Source organism: Macrotis lagotis, chromosome 2 (genome assembly GCF_037893015.1).
Source record: "Macrotis lagotis isolate mMagLag1 chromosome 2, bilby.v1.9.chrom.fasta, whole genome shotgun sequence".
NCBI classification, from domain to species: Eukaryota; Metazoa; Chordata; class Mammalia; order Peramelemorphia; family Peramelidae; genus Macrotis; species Macrotis lagotis.
In genome coordinates this window covers 201,946,028-201,964,065 of record NC_133659.1, presented here as the reverse complement: position 1 = coordinate 201,964,065, position 18,038 = coordinate 201,946,028, and the positions used below count along the sequence as shown (strand labels likewise).

At 39.4% G+C, this 18,038-nt stretch overlaps 1 protein-coding gene across 3 annotated transcripts; it reads left to right on the top strand.

Moving 5' to 3' along the window:
• The first annotated feature begins 4,113 nt into the window (after nucleotides 1-4,113).
• On the top strand, nucleotides 4,114-17,005 carry CD79B (CD79b molecule). 3 transcript variants are annotated; one of them, XM_074224472.1, is made up of 6 exons: nucleotides 4,114-4,250; nucleotides 6,804-6,869; nucleotides 11,129-11,440; nucleotides 12,266-12,384; nucleotides 12,827-12,868; nucleotides 12,963-17,005. In XM_074224472.1, exons 1-6 carry the CDS (start codon nucleotides 4,184-4,186, stop codon nucleotides 13,059-13,061), a joined length of 705 nt encoding a protein of 234 aa, XP_074080573.1. In that variant the 5' UTR covers nucleotides 4,114-4,183; the 3' UTR covers nucleotides 13,062-17,005. The 3 variants fall into 3 exon arrangements, with proteins under 3 accessions (XP_074080573.1, XP_074080572.1, XP_074080574.1); XM_074224471.1 differs by having other exon boundaries at nucleotides 6,801-6,869; XM_074224473.1 differs by lacking the exon at nucleotides 6,804-6,869.
• Nucleotides 17,006-18,038: the final 1,033 nt, after the last annotated feature.

The following is an 18,038-nucleotide window of genomic DNA, read 5'->3' as shown; positions in this document are numbered from 1 at the left end:
TAAACTCAAAAGAACTTTGAAGCAGTTGTAGTCAGAGTAATTCTAAGCAGTCAGTTTGTCACTAAGCTTTTATTAAGAATCTATTTTGTAACCAGGCCCTATGCTAAATACTGGGAATTTAAAAAAAAAAGTGAAAATATCCCTGCCTTCAAAGAGTTCACAATATAAAGTAGGAGATTATGTGTTCTTGACTTGGTATAAACAACATATATAGAGGATAAACAGAAAATAATCAACAAAGGGCAGGGCCTTAAGAATGATAGAGAAAGGCCTCCCCCAGAGAAAGACTTTGCCAAGCATTCAAAACAGACTTCTGACTAAGAGGAATACTTTCAGAATGATCTGGTCACAAAATGTTTTGTCCTTAATAAAGTTTCTATTGCAAACAAGGAAATAAAATCTATTAAAATTATACTTTTATATGAAAAAAACTTAAGATTGGTGGTGGTTTATTAAGATTTTTAAAAAGCAAGAATAAGTTAAATTTTGAAGATGCAAAATGCAAGACCTCAACTTTGCCATAGCCCAACTAAGAATTAAAAATTCCAGTATCCTAATGTCACGGTAATCAAAACCTCTCTTTAGAGTTGTCTCAATTTTTTTTCCTCATGTCTGACTGCACCATTCCAGCTCAATGAAAAAAATCTCTATTCTAGAAGAAAATTGTGTTTGTTAAGGACTTTGTTTGCAATGACTTTCTGAGGTGACTAGTACAAGTATCATTATCTTCATTTTGTTAGATCATTTTTCAGCTATGTCCCATCTCCATGGCCCCATTTGGGGTTTTCTTGGTAGATATACTGGAATAGTTTGCCACTTCCTTCTCCAGCTCATTTTACATATGAGGAAACTAAGGCAAACAGTATAGGGCCACAGAGCTAGTGTCTGAAGACAGATTTACACTCAGGTCTTCTTGACTCCAGGTCCCATGCTCCATCCACCAAGTTATCTAGCTATCTTTTTCTCATACTACTCTTCATGTTTTAGTCAAACTAGACTATTCTGCTTTCCTCTCCATCCTGTCTCCACAAGAGAATTTTTTCTGCTCTTTCCATCTACATCCTTTTGCATTGTCTTCTCCTGGACTTGGAATTAGTGTCTTCTCTTTTGCTGTCTCTTGAGGTCTCAAAGTCCTTCCTTTGAGGCCCAAGATATTGAGTCCTTTTTAAACACTTTCTTGATCCCTAGTAAAATAATCTATCCCTTCTTATATTTCCTATAGTGCTTTACCTAATAACTTCTCAAAGGAGAGGAAGAGATGGAGGGAGAGAGAAAAACTGGAACTCAAATTTTTTTAAAAGAATGTTAAAAATAAATAAAATAAATAGCTAGATAGCTAGCAAGATAGAAAGATAGGGAGAGAGAGAGAGAGAGAGAGATATTAAATGGAGTATAGTGCTTTGCCCTCCTTTATATTTTGTTATAGTTTCATTCTGGGAGGGAAAGATTCTAGGCCTCTTCCTTTATACAGATCACACTCTAGTACCATAGATATGTTTGAATACATCTTATTCCTCCCCCTCCTCCAAACAGTTTGTAAGTGTCCTTGAGAGTCCTTAATGTGTGACAAGAGTCAAGGACAGATTCTTAAGTAATGAATGAATGAATAAATGGATGAATTAAAAAGCATATACTATTGCAAGACACAGTGCTAAGTTGAGAATACAAACAATGTTTGTTGAATTTGATTGTTTGATCTTGGATAGTTACAGGTACTTTAGCTGTTCCCATTCCCCAAAGTCTCTGACTTCTCCCCACTCCAAGGATACAAGGATCAAAGGGAATAGGTTTAATCTTGAGGGCTGACCCCCCCCCCAAAGTCACCATCTTCTTTTTCATTCAGGCCTTCACTCTCAAGTAAAACCCCAGGGAAATCTGAATAAAATTTAGCCCTGGTTTATCCAAGTTTCCCCTAGGTTGGGGGGCATAGGCAGTTAATTTACAATCTGAGTATCAAGTACAGGATGGTCTTTGTTTCAAACACCTCAGCAAAATCCATAATGCAAAGAGTGCTCACAGGTGCCTGGGAACAAAGGCAGAAATATGAAGCACTCAAATTATCCATAAGATTTTTTTTTATACTCTTCCATCTCCATCCATCCTACCCCCTAAAGACACCTTCAAACTACTTAGTAAACATTCCCTATTGACTCTCCATCTATCTAGTGCACTGTTTAAACAGCTCACAGTCATATTATGACAACCTCTTGTCCATCCAGAAGATGACTTTAGTCCTTCAAATTCAGAGAAGTCTTTTTGAGGATCCTCTTTCTTTTCCAAGACAAGGATGAGGGTATCTTTTTCTCATCAGAGGCCAATGTCCAATTCTCTAACACAAGAACTCTCTTGTTCCTTTAGATCAAGAATATCTACAAGGTAATCCCCAAGACTGAAAACATGCATTCTCAGGATTGCTCATTTCTGACCTGTTGCTCAGAATAGGAAACAAAATGGCAGAAGTCAGCTAGGAAATTGATGTCCAAGAGCTCCTCTTTCAAACCTGCTTGGGCAAACATAGACCACTCATTTGTAAACAAGCAGGAAAATGGACTAGGTGGGATCTGACCTTTAAAGAGGTCTTGATACGAATTTTGTCCTACATTCTCAAAGAAGACCATGACATCAGGGAGATGATGCCATGACAAGCACAGGAATTGGATTTGAGGGAGGGGCTGCTGTGCTAAGTCACCAACCTCACTTTCTCCTACAGAGCCATCTGGATTCAGTGGCCAGATATGGATCAGTATGACAGGAGATGACCCTGGATGTGAGTCAATCAGGATTAAGTGACCTACCCAGGGTTAACACACAACTGGTTAGAGTCAAGTGCCTGAGGCCAGATTTGAACTCCTGGATTCCTGGACTCCAAGGCCAGTGCTCTATTCACTGCTCCATTTCCTCAAGTAAACAATAATGGCCTGATTCATCAGTTAGCCAAAAATCAGATTTATGAGTTTTGTGTTACCTAACATGCTTCCATTTTCAGTAAACTATCCTGAATGCCTATTCAAGGAAGACAGCCTCAGATATGTAGAACAAATATTAAGTTCAAACAGTCAACAGAACAGTCTTCCTTCATACCATTTGCATCCCTGTCTTTCCTTTTCAAAAACCTATACTAACTCCCTATTTTGTTCTAGCAAATCCAATCCACTGAGAATGCTTGTTGATGTCACCAACTGTACTCTCTTCTTCCTTATCTACTCTCATTTGCTAATATAGCAGCTTCTACCAATATAATGTGCTCCCATTCTTCCCTCACCCCATGTCATGGTTCTTGCCTTTCTCTTTTCTCTCCCACCCACTCCATGGATTGCTTTGCCTTCTCTCCTATATATTTCAAAACCTAGTTCCTTACTCCCAAAATTCCTTACTCCCTACTCCCATCACTAATTCCAGTAGGCCCTCAACATTCCTTTGTTGTTTTTATTCTTATTTGAATAAGTTATTGGTAGTTATAGATGATTAAAGATGGAAGACATTTTGAGAATCATCTAGTACAGCCCTCTCCTTTGATAGATGAAGAAACTGAAACCAAAAGAAAAGTGATTTTCCCAAGGTCACATAGCCAATAACCAGAATTTGGATCCAGGTCTTGTTTAATTACAAATCCATTGATCTTTTCACTATTATTGATGAATTTAGGGGCAGTAATTAAAGATGAGAAGGGGAAAAAAGGTTCTCCTAAAGCCTTGCAGGTAAATGTTTTACAATTAGTTCTCTAGAAGGGGAAAAAATACTCAACACATTTTTTAGTTTAATCTGCATTGAAATTTTCTCTAACACTTTGTCACATCTAGATAATCAATAAAACAATAAATCAAACCTTATTTGTCGCTTTTGCTTAATTCCAAAGCCTAAGGGTTCAAACTAAAAATTTAACAATTGGCTCTTGTGACCAAGTTAGACCTGATTCTAACACACCTTTGCTTCCACCAAGTCTGAGCAGCAAGGAGCAGACAATAGAGTTTGCAGTTCCCCATGTTAATTCCTTCCTTGAGCCCCACCTCCTCTACCCCAGAAATAACAGGAGGGACCAGTCTGTCCCTCGGGTCCAGATTTGCATGGCAGGAAGAGGCCTAGTGGGGAGGGGAATCCAGGTTAGCAAGCTGTAGCACTTCCCTCCAAGGAACCACATCTACGGAGGTCAAGACCTGGGTCAAAGACAAAAATCAACTTGACCATGGTTGGACTGGGGTTGCCCACCATCTCCAAAGAAGGGCTGGGTGTACTGCTCCTGATACTCTCAGGTATGTGAAGAGACTATCTTTGGCATTCTCCATCTGACTCAATGTTTTCCATACTCCAATTTTCTTGCCTTGTTTCTGTCTATCTTTGTCATAAGAATAGAGCAGATTTAACCATAATTTTTTAGCCAACCCAGCACTTTCCCCCTTCATATTCTTCCTTATGAAATAGGTCAGACCTCTCTCTGTGTGTCTTGGTCTTTCTGTATCTTCATACCTCACTCTGTCCTGATCACAGGTTTTGTCTATGTGTTTTTGCTTTATTTTGTTTTTTGTCTTTTGTTTTTTTCCCCCCTAGCTCTATCTTTGTTTCTCACTTTCAGTGTCTGTGTCTTATGTCTCTCTTGACCTCTTTCACTTTCTGTGTCTTTGTCTCTTTGTCTCTCCCATTTTCTGCATTTGAGTTTTTTGTATTTTTCTACATCTTTAAAATAGAAGGATGGGACTAGAGGATACATCTCGAAGGGCCCTCCCAGTTCCAGCATTCTAGAATTCTGGGACCTTCTCTTTGTCTCTGTTTCTCTGTCTCTTTTTCTCTCTGAATCTTTCTTTGTCTCTTTCCCTATCTGTTTTTCGGTCTCTGTCTCTCTTGCTCTGAAATCTTGTCTCTTATACTGTCTATGTCTTTATCACTCACATTTTCTGGTTCCATATCTCTGTCTTTGAGTAGAACTTTTATGGTTCTTGAATCAATCAATGAGCATCTACTAAACTCTCTGCCAATGTCTGTAGTGAAGGCCGGGAATACAAAGAAAAAGCAAAATAAGCCTTGCTTTCTAATGGGAGAGAGAATATGTACATAAATAGGTATTATACAGGAGACATAGAGAGTAAAGACAAGGAACTTAGAGAGGAAGGCAATATAAGCTGGGAGAATAGCAAAGGTTTCCTAAAGAAGGTAGCATTTGAATTAAAGTATTGAATCAGGGACAAAGGTTGTAGGACGCAGAATAAGGAGGAAAAGCAATCCAGGAAAGGCAAAGTAAATGGGAGATGAAGTGCTGTGTGTGGGAAAGACCCAGTTCTAAAAGGTCAAGATCTTCCATTGATCACTAACTGTGGGGAACAGTAAGGCAACATGTCTGTTTTGTAAAGTATGTAGAAGATGATAATTTGTATTAAGCATATAAATATGGAGAAGATCATATTCTGAAGAATTTTAGATGCCCAATAGTTTATATTTGATCTTAGAGATATTAAGGAGTCAATGGAGTTTACTGAATAGTTTACATGACATAGTCAAACCTGGACTTAAGGAAAATCCCTTTGGCAGCAGTGTGGCAAATGAGTTGGAGTGAAGAGACTTAAAACAGGGTGTCCAGTTAGAAGACTTATTACAATAATGCAAGGATGAAGTCATGAAGGCCTAAACTAGGATAGTGGTTGTGTGAGCACAGATAAGGGGATATGGAAGAGAAATGTTTGAAGATATAAAGATGTGGGAGAGAGTGAAAGCAAATCAAGATGATGCCTAGATTCTGAACCTGGGTAGCTAAAAGAATAATGTTGTGTGCCCTTGAAAGAAATATGGAAGAAAGAAAGTTTTGTGGGGGAAAGATAATAAATGCATTTTTGGATATGAATTTATCTGTGTGACGACAATCAGTTGTTCAGTAGGCAACTGATGATGAATTGGAGCAAGAGAGAGACTAGGTGATTCCCAAATCGATGCCTGCAACTGGAGCCCTATGTAGGATGGAGAAGAATAAAGTGAGAAAGATGAACATTTTACCCCAGAGGTAAATTGGAATCTGTAGAAGGAGGAGGGAAACACAGTAGGAACGAAGGAGGAATGAAGTAGAATGTAGCTTCCCTCTTCTGTGTTGTGTGCATTGCTCAAAAAAAAAAAGGTGGCATCTCTGGACTTTGGTTTCCTCTTTTGTAAAAGCAAGGGGCTTGCACTAAATAATCACTCTCTAGCTCTGAGGTTTGATAGCCTAAAATTCAGTTTTTTAAGATTTCTTTCAACCCCAGTGTTTTATGATATATAGGACTAAAACCCAAGTCTCTTAATCCAGAGCTCTAATCATGCTAGAGGCCAGGAGAGGAGAGAGTAGAAAGGGGGAAGTAGAAAAGTAGAAAAGGGGGAGAGTAGAAAGAAGGGAAGAAGGGAAAAGACTGCGGTGGAATTGACTAAAGGGAATAAGAGACTCAAGGTATCCTATCAAAAACAAGAGGAACTAAATATAAGGACTTCCGTGTTTTGGAGATAGGAGGGTCCACAGGCCCTCCTTTCCTTTATTTCTTGTCTCCCTTCTCCCTATTTCTACCTTCCTTTTTCTCTCTATTACTTTCTTCCTTTATCTCTCCACATCTATTGAACCTCATCCATAGGGAAGGGTAAAATAATCAATTGAAGTGCTGGGGCTTTCGAGGGTTATTGTGGGAAAGAAACAACCAAGTCGATGGAAATGGCTAAGGCTCAGACAAACCAAGGAAGTAGTATACTTCCTAGGCCACAGAGCACTTCCCTGATGTTCCCTTAGTCCCAATGCCACCCTTAACTCTTATCCAGTCTGCCTGACTCTTTTCTCTCTGTCTCATGTTCCTCAGCAGGTGAGATGGTCCTGAGTGCCCAAATAACTGATAGTGATGATGGTAATGCTCTGCCTTCTCCTGGAGGTTAGTGATTCTGTCTCTTCTGGAGAATTCTGAGTTATTGAGGGAGGGGTAGTAATGGGGCTGGAAGTGAGGAGAGGGAGAGATACTTTTAGCATACCTGGTTTGAAAGATTCTAGCGGGGAGGGGGAGAGCCTGACCTATTGCTGTATCTGCATTTCCTTGATCTCCCTAATGACTGAATCTTTCCCCAAATTCATGTCTTCGTGGTCTTCTGACCAAGTCTTATCTAAGTCTTCATAGTCTCTCTCCCATGTTATCTCTCATCATCAATAACAATTGGCCTTTACTGAGAGCAAGTAATGGTCAGGACCATGCTAGTTGCAAAGGATTATATAAATTTAAACCTAATAATCATTTATTACATGCCTACTATGCACTTGGAGATAAGGCTAAAATGAAAACCATTTCTTGCCTTCAAAAACTTTCATGCTAGGGCGGCTAGATGGCATAGTGGATAAAGCACCTGCCCTGGAGTCAGGAGTACCTGGGTTCAAATCCGGCCTCAGACACTTAATAATTACCTAGCTGTGTGGCCTTGGGCAAGCCACTTAACCCCATTTGCCTTGCAAAAACCTAAAAAAAAAAAAAAAGACTTTCTTGCTAATGTCATACAAAGAGGTAGGAGAGGGCTCTGACCTCAAAGGGTTTGTCATCTAGTTGTAGAAATAGGACACACATGGAAAGGTGGAGCCAGGGGATCAGGTAATTGAGAAGCTGAGAAGAACCTTAGGCAAAGAAAAAAGAGGAAAACAACTTGAGTAAAGAGTCAGAGGCCAGAATACATGGTGTCCAATAGCTTGAAGCCAGGTGGTGGAAGATGACACTGCAAAGGTAGGGCCTTGAATAATAGATTATGGAGTTCAGACTTTGGGGAGACAATAGAGAGTCATTTTAAGTTTTTGGAATTTGAGGGGAAGGTATTTAAGTTCATAGCATTTTTCCTTAAAAGGAAAAAAAAAGAATTAATAGAATTTTCTTCACATTTAAATGCCTACATCTGCCAGCAAATGTTTCTCCATAGAGTATTTGCATCTGTTAAAGTGCTACAATGAAAGCTAGTTACTGTTATTATTGTTAAATCAGTGTCATGTTAGGAAGGGAAAAATAAGAGACAGTTTATATGCAAAACTTAAGAACACATATGAAATTTATTAAAGGATAGTCTTAACTGCAGGGATTTTTAACCTAGAGTCCATGAACTTTCATTTTTAATAATTAGTTGGTTAATTATTTCAATATAATTGATCCCTTTGTGTTTTATTTTATGCATTTAAAGTATTATTATAAAAAGAAGTCAGTTGACTTCACCAAATTGTCAAAAGGGTCCATGACTTGAAAAATGCTAAAAAAAAAAAAAAAAATCCTTGATTTACAACCAACTGAGACATTAGGAAGACTAGAGAGAGGGTTTGCTACAAATCTCCAAGTCATTTTGTTATTCAGCTATTTCAGTTGTGACCCTATTTGAGATATTCTTGGCAAAAATACTGGAGATGGTTGTCATTTTCCTCACCATCTCATTTTATAGATGAAGAAGCTGAACCAAACAGGGTAAAATGACTTACCTAGGGTCACACAGCTAGTAAGCGAGTGAGGCCAACTTTGAATTTAGGAAGATGGAATCTTCCTGACTCTAGGTTCGGCATCTAATCACTGAGTCATCTAACTGTTCCTCTCCAAGTCATTATCCAGTGCAATTCATGAAGAAGAAGGAGGTAGACCACTCCAAAAAAAGCTTCCCAGTTTTACCCTTTTGTACAAGAAAATTCTCACCTCTGACAAGTGTTAAATGCTCCTTCATTTATTCTCAATTCCTAGGGATTATGGGTAACGACTGGTTGGGAAGCAAAGGCTTTATGTCTTCCACATCCAAATCTAATAGTTGGAGTCTTTGACCATTGTGACTGGTTGAAGGACAAAAGAGAAAATAAAGACTCTAAGCTCTTTAAGGGAAGGGACTGATTCATTCTCTATATTAGTATTTCCACTTCTAGGAGCCTTTTCTGTTATCCTTTAATTCTAGGGCCCTTTCTTTTGGATTATTATCAATTTATCCTATGTATAACCTGGTTTTGTGTGTTGTCTTTCCCTTTATACTGTGAGCTCCTTTAGAGCAGGAACTAGGTACTTTTTGTTTGAGTTTTTTTTTTAGCCTATTTTTGAATCTCCACATAGCATAATGCTAGCACATAGAAGACAGTGATAATAATAATAATTAATAAGGCAATTAATAATTAATTAACTCATCCCTAAAGCTGGGTTTGGACCATTTGTCATAGATATAGGAAACTTGGTTCTCATCTCCTTGGCTGGACTCTTAGTTAAAAACATTCACTTGTTCAGGTATCATAGGAAGAACAAAGAGGTCAAAGTTGTAAAAGTTCTGAATTTATTATTTAACTCCTAACTCTTCAGTCTAAAGCAGGTTTCTTAACCATTTTTGTTTCATGGACCCCTAGGATGTTCTTCTGTAGCCAACGGACCCCTTCTCAGAATCATGTTTGAAATGCATAAACTAAAATATATCAAATACAAAGGAAACAATGTATTGAAATACAGTTATTAAAATATTTTTAAAACAAGTTTATTAACCACAGGTTAAGAACTTAATATTTAGTCAGGACTTTAAACAAACATTTATTTCACCTCCCCTCTCATTTCCTCCCCACCCTCCAATTTAAAAGAAAAAAAGAAAACCCTTGACACAAATATACACAGTAAAGTAAAGGAAATTCCCACATATCCAATTTAAAAAAATGTTTGCTCTGGGGAAGCTAGGTAGCACAATGAATAGAGTACTGGCCCTGGAGTCAGGAGGACCTGAGTTCAAATCCAGCCTCAGACACAATAATTACCTAGCTGTGTGACCTTGGGCAAGTCACTTAACCCCACTGCCTTGCAAAAAACCTAAAAAAAAACAAAAATGTTTGCTCTTGGGGCTCCTAGGTCGAAGAGTGGATAGAGCATCAGTTCTGGAGTCAGGAGGACTTGAGTTCACACTAGCCTCAGATAGTGCCTAGTTGTGTGACCTTGGGCGAGTCACTTAATCTCATTGCTTTAAATAATTTTTTTTAAAAAAGTATGCTCCGTTTCCAGCCCATCTTGATCAAGACAGGGGTGACATAATTCTCTGTAAGTGCTATAGAGACATGATTGTTTATGACATTGATGGTCATTTTTGAGTCCTCTGAGTTGGTTTGTCTTTACAAGGCTGCAGTTAGTATATAAATTGTTCTTTTGTTCTACTTATTTCACTCTACATCAGTATCCTAGGTTTCTCTAAATCTGTTCTCTTCATTATTTTACAGTATAAAATTATTCCATTATAGTCATATATCATAATTCATTCAGTCATTTTCCCCTCATTTGTTTTCAGTCCTTTGCTACTAAGTATTTTTTTGTTATTTAGTACTTTATATATGAAGGTGTCTTCCATTTATGAGGTAAATTAGCCAACAATTATCAGAGGCCTAGAACAGCAGAGCAGTGTCATAATTCAAATAAAATAATAATAGTAGTAATAATAATAACAGATTACTGTAATTTAAGATTTATAAAGAGCTTTACTTTCAAATAATCCAGTATAGTTATTTTGTTATCCTCATTTCATAGATGAAAAAACTGAGTGTCAGAGAAGTTATTTGTCCATCATCACACAGTTAGTAACTAAAACAGTTTAGGAAGATTAAGGGTAGATTAAGGAGATTAAGGAGATGAAGGTGACTTATCAGAGGGAGACCACTTAATTAAGAATTCCATTGCCTAGTCCAAATATGAGATGTTGACGGACTAGTCTAGGGTAGTAGAAATGGGGATAGAGAGGAAAGGATCTGTGCTAAAAAAATATACGAAAAGTATCTGGATCTGCTAACCCATGTCATAAATGTATGGCACCTCACTATATGAACTACTGTACAAAAGGTCCTGAGCAAATGTTAATCTATTCATTGTATCTTTACCATGTTTTAGATTCTAGAGATTAGCTCAGGATTTGGTGATCAATGGCCAGAAGAGTAATAGGCATCTGAGAGGTTTTTGCCTTTTTTTATGTCTCTGTCTGTTCTTCCCATTTCATTACTCCATGGTTTCTCCATGCCTCTATTCATACTACAGGTGATTCCTTGTGATGTAGGGGACAGTGTGAGGATAAGGATAACATTAGACTGGTCTCTGGATCTGTAGTACTGAAGGTTAAGAGGGATAGGCCCTTAGGACTCTGGGGACTAGAGAAACCTGGGATCTGTTCTTGACTTTTCTAGGAAATTCATGCAGCAAACTCTCGCAGCATCCACGTTTTGTGGCTAAAAAGAGGAATAACTCCTTTGAAGTGACCTGCCAAGTCAACCGTTATGTCGCGGTGACTTGGTGGCTGAAGCAGGAACCAGACCTCATCCCGCGTGTCCTGTTGCCTGACAATGAAAGGTTACTCCAGACTACAAACAACACCATTGCTACCCTCACCATCCGAAATATACAATTTGAGGATAATGGCATCTATTACTGTGAGCAAGTGTGTAGAGAGAATCCTAAAGAGACCTCCCGTGGTTGTGGCACTGAGCTTCGTGTTATGGGTATGTTCGGGGATAGGCCCAGGTCCAATGCATTCTAATTTTTCCACTGCAGAACCCTCCAGATAGATTCCTGTCTGATCCCACTACCCCTCACTATGAGAAAAGAATGACAGGATTAGTGTAATGGTGAAGAAGGTTCTGGGAATTTATAAACTCTCTTTGCACTAAGCTATTCACTGACCCTTTTCTAGTCTCCCATGTTACTGACACACACATTAGAAGCTGTTTGGCTAGAGTGAGACTGGGATGTCTCTAATTCAGAAATGAGTGAAGTTAATTGGTTCAAGTGTAAGTCAACTGTCCTCCTGCTTAACCTAGACTCAATAAGGGGAACTAATATGTACATACTGTTTTGAGGTTTACAAGGCCCTTTGGGATTACATTTTAGAGCTGGAAAGAATTTTGAAGGCCAACACTCTCATTTTACAAGTAAAGAAACTGAGGTGCATCAAAGTTAAGTAACTTATTCAGGATTATATAGCAAGTTTCTGAGGCAAGATTCACTTGAGCCTCACATCAACTTGGTGAAATAAGTGCTATTATTATTCCCATTTTGCAGAAGAGGAAAATGAGATGGAATGAGGTAAAATGACTTAAGTGCCCAAAGTCTAACAGCAAGTAATTCAAACTCAATTTTCTTAACTCCAAGCCTAGCTCTTCACCACCTATGAGCTGGCTGCTGATAAAAGAGAAGGGATACTCAGAGATAGAAGAGCAGAAGACAAAGGGAGAGTTGCTAAAAGACTTCCATTGCTGTCCCTAAATAGTCGAGTTCTGTGACACTCCTTTCCTCTAACCACTTTCCTATATTGTGTCTCACCAAAGGGTACAGCACTGTGGCCCAGCTGAAGCGGAGAAACACTCTGAAAGATGCCATAATTATGATCCAAACTCTACTTATCATTGTCTTCATCACCGTCCCTATCTTCCTGCTATTAGATAAGGTGACTGGCAGGGTGGAGAAAGAGAAGGAAAAGAGTTAGACAAAGTAGGGGAGACCTTGCTAACCAAAAACAGCAGTGTGGGAGGCAGCATCTTGCATTGCTTTTCACCTCCATATCCCTCTCCCAGCAACTGACCCCTAGACCCAGTCAAGACCCATCCTTACTTAGCTCTTCCTTCCCTACTCCAATTCCTATCCTCATCTCTACCTCCCTTTCCCTTGATCCCATTCTCAGACTTTTTTGTCTTTCACCCTCTTCCATCCATCTCTTCCCCTTCTCAGACACAAATCCTCCTCATCTGCCCCCATCCACCTGTGTCTTCCATTCTCCCATTCCTTTACCCAGCTCCTTCCTCTTTACATGCAAAACCCGAGATTAGAAAATAGTGATGAGGGGAAAGAAAGGAGCCCAGATTAACCTTCTTTTTTGTCTGTCTGTCAAGGATGACAGCAAAGTGGCTTTGGAAGATGATCACACCTATGAGGTATGGAAGTGAAGCAGTTTCTGGAGGTTGTGCAGTGGGTGTGGACCAAAATATAACCCTGGCCCTGACCTTGTATACTTCTTGACATCCCTAGGGTCTGGAAATTGACCAGACGGCCACCTACGAGGACATTGTGACACTTCGGACTGGAGAAGTAAAATGGTCGGTGGGTGAGCACCCGGGCCAGGAGTGAAGGGTTCTCTCACTTGGCAAACCCTCCTACGCTCCCCTTCCCTCCATAAACCTCACAGAGGCAGCTCATCCAGAAAATTAGCTTCATGGACCTGCTCTGGTTTCCAGCCTGTTACTTTTTCCTTTGCCCATAACCATCCTGCCTATGCTTTACTGGTCCAGCTCCATCCTCCCAATCCCACTCCCTCACATCTCACAACCATCTCCAGAGGGATGTGAACCTGCAGTGCTTAACATAGCATAGGTTATGGGATGTGGACCCGCAGTGCTTAACATAGCACAGGTTATGGGGATGTCATCTCCCTAAGGCTCTTGGGAGATGGCCATGTCCAGAATGGCTGGGGTGGGGGGTGGGAAGGAGATAGAGCCAAGGGAGACTCAGACTTGGTGGGAAGAGGGGAGATAGGAAAACAGTTTTGGAGTCTAGAGAGGGAAAAAAGGGAAGGAACCTGTAAATCTGGTCCAGACTGACCTATGAGAACAGGTCATACTTGGGCCCCTACAGCACCACTCCTTTCCTGATGCAAGCAAGTACCAGGATAGACTCTGAGCACTTGGCCAGTCAACTGACTCAATCAATTAAGGGTTTTGGAGATTATATCCCCTTTTCCCATCTCCCAGGGTCTCTTGTGCAGAGTCCCTGATGTAATAAATTGTGTTTTGAGAAAACACATGGGAACTTATAACTTCTCATTGGTATGCCCACATTCACAAATCTCCATGCATGTGTGTTTGTTTTCACCTATGAGGATCTGTTTGTATTTGTTGGAGTAAACTTGTATAGCTATAGTGGCCAACAGCTGAACTTTTCTCCTGATCTTCTTACTTATTTCCCCTAGCATGCCTAATTTAGTCCTTCCATCTTCATTTTCTCCTTCTAGGCCCTGCCTGCCCTAGACCTCCACCACTTCTCTTTATTTGTTCCTTCCCCTCTTCCCACCCTCCTTCCTCTTTGGCAAAGAAGTCCAGAACTTGGGCAGATCAATCACTGACAATCATTTCACTACAGCAAGACTAATCTGATCCATTTTTTAATTTATATTCCTTTATTGAGTTCCTACAATAGCACCTGGGGGCACCTTTCAATACACAAAGTAGGTCCACCAGACTCTGCTGAACCAGGTTTGAAGTATACTGTGCTTCCTTAACAACTAAATTCATAGTTCTCAAGCACTCAACAGTTTGCTCACCTTTAGTAATCAATCATATTGGCACCATTAGTTCAAAAAAAAAGGTATTTAATGAAATAGTATTAAAGACAAGTCACGCACATTTCTGCCCAAAACTTAGGGCACCTTTTCCTCTAAAGAAATATACTATCGAAGGGTAGAGTGGATTTTCATGGAAGGGCATACACAAAGTGACACATATTTGAAGCATTAATTCACACCTCTAACACTGTAGAGTCTCTGATATCTTCCAGTGATGTCACACTTTGCTCCCTGATAGTGTCTGTGTTTCCACTGGATTCTGCTCTGCCCAACATGTCCCTGTGGGATACTGACAAAATCCATCAGCTAGACATAGTATATGACTATGGAACTTCTTTTTTCTTCCACATCTGATTTCAGGTTAAGGTCCTTTACTAATGTGTTACTCTTCCTCATGAAAAGAAAAGGACGCTTCTTATGAAACAAAACCTCCTCAGCCAAAGGATCAGTAATAGACTTAGGGTTAGTGGGTAGAAAAACCCTTCTAGTTTTACAGAATGACCTATTTATTCCTTTTCAGAATTTTGGATACAAAGCATTTCATCTTCACCAGAAATTCTTTTCTCAGACACCAAGCTCTTTTGTAGTAGAATACTTCAAGATTATTAATGTACTAAGACTTAATCTTTTAACTCAGTTTTCCTGGGCAGCCTAATGCCAGGTCATGGTGAGCAATTCATATACCTCCTGATTGTAATCTCTGATTCTAATATCTGTACCTGGTCATATCCTAAAAATTACTATATAGTTCTGGAGTTTGGAGTTCCCCAGTTTTTTCAACTCTAAAAACCTTCCATCTTTTCCATTCTTCCACATAGATAAATAGGTAGGGGAAGGTCATAAATAAAGAAAAAAATTGTTTAATGGGCAAGACCACCTTTGTCTTCTACTTGCCTAGTACATACACTCCTAGATATATGTAAACACAATATGCAGTAAAACCTAAATCTGTAATCTCATACTTAAATTAATGTGTGATGAGTGCTGGGCTAGGTGCTCTGTAGTATACAAAGAAAGAGAAGATATGGTGACTGCCTTCAAAATAGAATTTATATTCTAGTGGGAAAACTATAGAATTCCCCACTTCTCCACTATTTGAATCCTTCTCATCTTTCAAGGTCCAACACAAATCCTACCCTGACCACTCTAGCCTACTTTATCCCTCTTTTCCCCTCAATTCCTGCTACATATAAGAGTTTTAAACCATACTTTTTAGCATGGTACAATAGAAAGAACATTTAAACTGAATTCAGAAGCTCTGAGTTCAAATTTCACCCCCAATATACTACTTGTATGGTGTTAGACTAGTCATTTAATCTCCTTGGTTTTAGTTTCCTTATCTATAAATAAATGGGTTAGAATAGATAGTCTCTGAGGTCTCTTCCTGTCTTGATTTATGATCCTTTTTTTGTGTAAATTCCCTTTACCTCTCCATCTAGACAAAAACTCATTAAGGGCAAAGGGACAGTACTTCTCTGGATGTATCCCCCCACAAGTGACTAGAATATATAACTGGGTGCACAATGATGATATCTTTGTGTTTCTTTCTTGAAGAAAACTATGACATCAGGGAGTTGATGCCATGTCAAGGCACATGAACTAGATTAGAGTGAGGGGGTACTGTGCTAAATTACCAGTCTCATTCTCTCCTCCAGAGCCAGCTGGGTCCAGTGGCCAGACATGAATCAAGACAATTAGAGGTGGCCCTGGATGCAAGGCAATCAGAATTAAATAACTTACCCAGGGTCACACATCTAACTGCTCCTAGATGTACAAGGTATGCTATTGATGCCTAGAAGACATACTAATAGGTATCCAAGAAAGAGAAAATAAGTTCTCGGACCACTCACACAATGAAAAGAACACAGAACCAAATGGACTGAAAACCTGATAATGCAATGGGAGAAAAAATGGTGGATCTGGAGTCAGATGCACTGGGTTCAAGTCCTGCATCTTCCTTCCACTTTTTACCTGTGTGGCCCTGGGCAAGTCCCTCTGTCCCTCTAGGTCTTGGTTTCCTCATCTAGAAAATGAGACTAGAATATTCTCCAAGGTCTCTTCCAAATGCAAAGCCATGATCCAAATTGATGTCCTACAAATGATAATCTATGAATGACAAGGAGATGCAAGAAAGAGGAATATTTTGGGTGGGTTTTCCTGGTGGAAGCTTTGGGCTTGAGTCTTTTTTTTTGGGGGGGGAAGCAAGCAATCAGATTTAAGTGACTTGTCTAGGGTCACACAGGAAGTAACTGAGACCAAATTTGAATTCATGTCCTTCTGATTCCAGGACTGATTCTCTATCCACTGCTCCATCTATAGTCTGATTCTAAGGAGAGATAGGATAAGATCTGGATGACTTGGGAATGGAATACAGGAAATCTTGAGCACTCCCAGTCCAAGGAGTCAGGCAGACAAACCAAATTTTAAAGCACTGGTTACCAGATTGAGAACAGAGTAATTTTGTCCAAGGAGGACCCTGAGCTCCTGGCTGCTACCCCACCATCTCCCCAAAACCTTTGAGTTGCCAGAGGGAACTACCTTCTTTAGACCTTTGTCTCCACTGAGCTGAAGCCTGGCCTTTCCTGCCACTTTGCATAGCACAGCTAAATCTAGCCTCCACCCTCTACCTTGGGACGCGGAGCAGCAGGCAGAGGGAAGGCCTAGTGGGACAGGGCTTACTACAAACTCCTTGCTGACTATTTGCCTGATTAAAGCTAAGGCCTTGGCCTAGCTCAGGGGCTGGGGGGTGGGGGGTGGGGGTGGGGGTGGTAATAAGGGCCATTTGGATATTTATAACATCATTCATGGGTCAAACAAAATTATCAACTTAAAAATTAGCCTACTATATTTGATCCAATATTTAATTAATTCTTCCCTAAAAAGTTCTTAGATTTGTTCAATTTCTAGTTCCACTTGAAGTTGCCTTGGTAGTACCAGACTAAATGGGTTCAAGGGCCTAATAAGACCCCAGGCTTTATATATATAAGGTCCAGACCCCTGGTTTAGACAAATTTCTGAGTTCCTTTCTGTGCTAAAATCAATGATGTATACTATTTTCACTTTTTAAAATTTGTTTTAAGCTTTTTTTCCTTCTCATAATTTTTTCCCTTTTGTTCTTATTCTTCTTTTACAATATAACTAATATGGAAATACGTTTAACATAGTTGCACATGTATAATCTATATCAGATTTCTTGCTGTCAAGGGGATGGTGGAGGGAAGGAAAGAAGGCAGAAAATGTGGAACTCAGAATCTTACAAAAAACCAATGTTGAAAACCATCTTTACATGTAACTGGAAAAAAATAAAATAATTTGAAAAAGGGTTCAAGTTTTTGACATTTTCAAATATTTCTTTGTTTTGGCACTTGGCAACCCTCCTCCCCATCATCCATAAATGTTTAAGACTTTTCCAGTCTCTCAAGGATTTGTGATTTCATCACTATTGATATTCCTTCCATTGCTGTCAACTGAAGCCCCTCTTCAACTTAATAGATGGTCTTTGGGAGTCACTGTTGTTGAAAAATTCTTCCACTTGTTATGCTGGTGATGAGCCTCTACCACCTTAGTTGACTGACCTTCAAAATATACATAGGTATCTATTACTAGGCTCTTTAACAGCTACATAGATATCTATTATAAGTTTTTCATCTTTTGGTAAAACCTTCATAGACATAGAGACCCAAGGTCTCTCCCACTGTGGAGATAAGGCACAAAAGGAAGAATGTGGTAACAAATTTTCTTTGCAATGTCATTATTATATAAATAGT